The sequence below is a fragment of the Chelonus insularis genome, unplaced genomic scaffold, assembly GCF_013357705.1.
Source record: "Chelonus insularis isolate UGA/USDA-ARS -01 unplaced genomic scaffold, ASM1335770v1 contig_128_pilon, whole genome shotgun sequence".
In the NCBI taxonomy this organism is placed as follows: domain Eukaryota; kingdom Metazoa; phylum Arthropoda; class Insecta; order Hymenoptera; family Braconidae; genus Chelonus; species Chelonus insularis.
In genome coordinates, this window is record NW_023276368.1 from 1,272,844 (window position 1) to 1,278,708 (window position 5,865).

Genomic DNA, 5,865 nt, shown 5'->3' on the forward strand with positions numbered 1-5,865 from the left:
GTATGGGATCGTGTGAAATATACCAGCTGTTTAAGACAAGGGAATAGACAAGAAAATCTGATACCAAGTTTAACTCTTCGACAATCTGTCACACTTCTGAGCTCATCAAATATAATTATTCATACTCCAAATGCTAGGTTTCATCTCTCATTTGACCTACAACCTAGGCAGAAATTGTACACCAAATAAAGGTAAAAAGGATGCATAATATAAATATCTATATCTTTTATATATAATAATATTATTTAGGTATTGGTAATAAGTATACAAACGCAATATAATTAAAATGATGTTATTAAAATAAGAATAATTTTAAACGCAACAAGCGTTAATTTTTAATTTTTTTTTTATATTAACAATATTTAATTCTTACAATACAATCGCCTATGTACTTTGTATATAAGTGCATATTATATGTATAAAGATTTTTTTCATATTTTTAAATGAGTTTATCTTAATACTTTAGTGACAAATAAAATGTTGAGGAATGGCTATCAATTTAATAAAGATGGTTTATGATTTTTTACAAACGATTAGTCATCCTCTAGAAGATCTTCATCAAGAATTACATCCTGGAAAAAAGGAAATTTTTTTTTTAGTATTGAAATAATAGCATTGATTGTAATAAAATTTTATTTAAGATAAATGAAAATGTATGCTGTATGTTTTTGGTTGGGATTTGTACATTAATAAACTCACATTAGTCTCGTAAATATCATGAGTAGATCATTATTGTTATAGCATGTAATCGATACAAATCGAATGTAACAAGGGTATCAGCCAGCATACCCTACCATGTTTCTTTCGAAAGCTTTCGCAAATCCCTCAGGTTGTTTATTCATCAGCATTCACGCTGTATTTTGTTTACAGCTTTGTTGCCAAAACATACTAACCCGACTGACGCTAGGGAACGGTGAACTCTGCTGAGCTACACGTTTTGTCACGCTTTAATTTGTATTTTTTTTTTGTTTTTTATGATATTTTTTTTTATGTATTATTTATCTTTTTTATTGTATTATTATTGTAACAAAATCTCTTCCCTTCATGGAAACAACTTTTAAAATCTGATTTTAATTGAAAAATTATCTCGATTTAATTATAGAAAATAAAAATTTTAATAATAGGGAAAAGTTTTCGATTTTTTACATTAAATTTTAATAAATAAAAATAATATTTATTATTATAAATTTATTGTTAAAGCTTTTAATAATTATTTTACTTTCGAATAATTTCATCACAATGCACTTTTTTCAACAATACATTTTAACTAAAAATATTGACTACGTTTTTAATTATACCCTTTAAATTTCCATTAAAAGTATTATAACAATAATCATTGTTAAAATAAATATTGCGTTATTTATTTTAAATTCAACTCTATTACGTTTATGAATTGAACATTTAGTTATATTTAATCCTAAATTTTATTAGTAAAAATCGAGAAATTTATGGAATCGAAATAATTTACATTGAAATTAAAAAATAAAATTTTTACTCACAGTTGTATCAATGTTTTCATCAATTTCTATATCTAAATCCAAATCGTCATCCATCGTCAATGGACGTACTGTACTAGTATTTTTTGGATTAGTCTGATTAGATGATTCTGATGTAACATCAATGCCAAGATCTTGCAAACGATTTCTTAGATTTTCTGTTGAGTCTGACAATGATTTTTTAGATCCACTAGTACTGGCAGGAACAAATTGACCTGCTTCCTTGGCTGCCATCATTTCTTCAGCCGGTTTTCTCTCAATATTTAGCTACAAAATTATTATGAGTGTTTACATAAAATTTAATTGTTTAATTACTTATAATAACGGTAATATTTTAAATAGGTTCAAAATGTCATTCAATTTTAATAAATATCTTCAAAACCGTGACGATATGTAAAGCGTTTACAATGTAGCTATGATCAGCAATAAAATTATAGCAAAACGATACAGATTATAAAGCAATGCAATTATTATTACATTCATAACCATTGATTACAGATTGATTGTACTGTGTAATGGATTTGTTTCGATATAATTCACACTACATAAATATAATCGGTTTATTGTTACGCAATCATCATAAATGCTCTAGAATATCGTATAAGTACTAGCTATTTAAAATGTAGAAATTAACATGTCTATTTCTTTTTTAAATATTTTGAAATTTATGACTATGATTGATGATAAAAATAAAATAAAACCTAACAAATAATAATATCAAAAATTTTTTATATTTACCTTCAATGTTGGAAACTCAGAAGCAGGTATTTTTTTTGTATTCTCTTTTCTTAAAAATTGTTCAAGTTCAAGAGCCTCTCTATATCCTGGGAACAAATTTTCATATTGTTCAGGATCAGCTAAACTTTGTCCAGCTTTTTCACTCACTGCTGATAATTTTTCTTTCCATAATTTAACAACATCAGAAATTTTACTAGGTGCATAAGCTCTTGCGAAGAATGCTGCTTCAGGAATCCTGTCGGTTTTAATCAGAATGTCGAGACATTTATCAACGTCACCAAGTAAAAAATTCGAAAGAAAAGATATATTATTTTTGCCACTTTCATCCGCGGCATCGCCAAGCTTTTCAATCATCTCTGCATTCCCGGTACTCGTAGCAAGTAAAAGCAATCCACCGAAATCTTGTGCGTGATGTAGGCATTCTTGAGCTAATCTCAATTTTCCTTTCTGTGTTGCAAGAGAGGCCAACTGTCTCCATTTTTGTTGACTGTTTGCTTCTTTAGCAAGAATGTGTGCGGTTTCTAAATTTCCAAGAGCCAATGCAAGTTCAAACCTATGTTCTGGATCTGTAGAAACATCAAGAGCTTGCTTTTTAAAGCCTTGTTTTTCTAAGAAATGAGCTACACGAGTACGATGTTCTTTTGGAACTGTCGGTAAAACTCTATCAGCTGTTTCAAAGTCTTTTCTCATTACAGCTGTCTGATATTCTAAGACTGATAATAATAATGAATACGAGACGATCGCTAATTCTTTATCACAAAGGTATAGCCTGTTGTCTCTAGGAACATATCCAAGAAGATACATCGGTCGATCTAGATGTGAAATAGTTACAACTTCACCACCTACGAAGTAATTAATTCTATTCACACTGTTTGTATAAATAAAGCAATCTCCAACCCATAATCCAGTTTTAACGACTTCACTCATTTCAGCTACCATTTCAAATGCATCTTCGATATCTTCTGCATTTTCATCTGCATTGCTTACTGCTTCGCTGTGATACTTCAAAATGAAGTACTGATCTGTGGTTGCCAAAGCTATAAGAGAAGCATTTTCGGCCCAGTATACATGTGTTGGTTGAATATCTATACGTCTAATTAATTTGAGAGTATCCCAATCAAAGAAAGATAAGCCTGAGACTGACGATACTCCTAATAAATAACCACCAAATATTCCATCAACCCCAAAATCAGGTTTTAAAGCTTTTTTTTCTTTGAAATTTTTGAAAACTTTAACAACTGATGAACTTTCACGTACTGCATATTGACTTGAATCAGCAGCCCACACAAATTCTAAAGCTTGTCCGAAAGCTTTATTTCTTAAAGCCATAGAAGTATAAATGATATATTCTCCATCACCACAGACGACCAGAAATCTTCCATTAGGATTATGTTGGATAGTTTGAGGATAAATTTCACAAGCACCCATATCCTTCACTGCTAAAGGCAATCTTTCTCCATCTTGTACTTCTTCACCCATTGCTTTTAAATTGACTTGTTGAATTTCACTATGCCTTGCCCATACTATTTTTCCTCCAACAGAATCCATCGAAACTGCTGGTTCTTCTCGGCCAACTTTGATCATTACACTACCCTCATCATAACCTATAGCAACGTTGTTTGAGCCTCGCATGCTTGCAATTGTCCATACTCTTTCAAATCCATAATTAAGAGATGATTCTAGCCTATAAGTTCCAGCATGCCAAATTCTGACTGTTCCATCTTCAGAGCCAGTGAGAACTATTGGTAATTCAGGATGGAAACATACTGCAGAAATATTCTGTGTGTGGCCTTCAAGAGTTTGAACACATGTTTTGTTTTGATAATCCCATATTTTGACATATCTGTCGTCAGCTCCAGATATTAAATACGGTTTGTCACCTCCATGATAGTAGTCTACACAATTAACACCTTTCTCATGACCCTCTAAAGTAAAATTAGCAGTAGATGATCCCAATTGCCATACCTTCACCGTTCTATCAAGTGAAGCACTTGCAAATGTGTTATTATCTTTTGGATTGAAAACTATTTGCATGACGTAGTGTGTATGGCCCTCAAATACTTGTTGTCCACGCCATGCTTTTTCCCAGTTCCATAATTTTATTAACATATCATCTGTGAAATTAATTTCATCATTAAGAAATTGTTTATAAACATTTCGTTATCCTAAAAATTGCTTTGTTCAATGAAAATAACACTCTTGGTTATCAGCTTTTAATAGAGCATAAATTTAGAACTTTATCAACATCCGAAATGTAAATTTCGAAAAAAAAAACTGAGAATGGCTTTATTAAATTAACTTATAGTTTAAAAATACTCACCACTACTAGTCAGGATGAAAGGCTGTGTAGGATGTACAGCAATACATCTAACATAATCACTGTGAGCTTCAAAAGCATGAACTCTTTCTAGAGTATTATAATTAAATACTCTAACTTGCATATCATCAGACCCAGTGACAACCCAATTTTTTCTGGGCACAAATTTTGCAGTTCTCACTGGTAAATCACATACTTCGAATGTTTTGACCAATGTTTGTGTTTCGTGATTCCATATATTTACATTTCCCTGATATAATGAACATAGCATCCATGGTTCTGTCGGGTGGAGGTCTACACTTTTGACTCTGTCAGACCTAGCTGTTAGCTTACGCTTTATATCCAATCTTAGTGGCTGAAATATCATTAAAAAGGATTGAACATTCAATTATTTTGAGAATTTTTAATTAAATTTTATTTATACTCAAAGTTCTTAAAACATCAAAAGAGGTTGGGGATCCGTCATTGAGTGACTAAGAAGTGGTTATTTACATGTTTTGATAAATAAATGCATATAATTGTTTAGAATTTTTTTGATACTTTCATATTCAATTTAAGTTAATAATTAATATACATAAAATAACAGAATATTTAATTAGAACATGTGGATAAAAATTTTGACGTGCATCAGTTATATTTGGAGCTAGTCACAAAGGATGATATAATCCATGAATTTATTCTTAACTAATGAATATAATAAATTTAATTGAAGAGATTGAATTATAACTCACCATTTTGCACTATTTTCAAAAATATACACTGAAAACAATTCAACTTATGTTCAATACAAAAAAATATTTCACGACAAGTCTAAACAAGCTATCGCTGCCATGAAGTTGAGACGTGGCTGATAGTTCGTTAAATATCCGAATGGTGTGCTAGTATCTGTAGTCTGAATTATAAACTTTTTTTAAATTAATTAAAGTATAAACTATTTACATAGATTAATAAACATTTTCATTCAAATTCATCAATAATTATTTTAATAATTAAAAAAAAATATCCGGTGAATTGAATTTTTTTTTTGTTGAAAACTTATCAATAGTCGATAATGTGAACTTTCAATATTATCGATAATTATCACGTAATGAATTGCGAGATCTACTGTATCAACTCGATAGCATTGTTTTTTTTTTATTTCGTCAGAGAAGAGAGACTAGGACAGAAGTTCAGTCCATATGGAAGCTGAAAAATGCAGTCAGCATTCATAAAAATGACCGCAAGATGGCACGCCAACAGGGCATCTTCTCTTGCCACCATTTATTTGCAGAGAAAGAAGCTTTGCTCCTTAAGAGTGAAACCAGAAATGGCCAT

At 30.5% G+C, this 5,865-nt stretch overlaps 1 protein-coding gene across 1 annotated transcript; it reads right to left on the minus strand.

The window, feature by feature from the left end:
* Positions 1-526: 526 nt before the first annotated feature.
* beta'COP (coatomer subunit beta') lies at positions 527-5,397 on the minus strand. The gene is made up of 5 exons (XM_035085820.1): positions 5,283-5,397; positions 4,555-4,906; positions 2,235-4,348; positions 1,500-1,763; positions 527-572 (listed from the first exon to the last, which is right to left on the minus strand). The coding sequence occupies exons 1-5, from the start codon at positions 5,283-5,285 to the stop codon at positions 534-536; spliced, it is 2,772 nt and encodes a 923-aa protein (XP_034941711.1). The 5' UTR covers positions 5,286-5,397; the 3' UTR covers positions 527-533.
* Between the last annotated feature and the right edge of the window lie 468 nt (positions 5,398-5,865).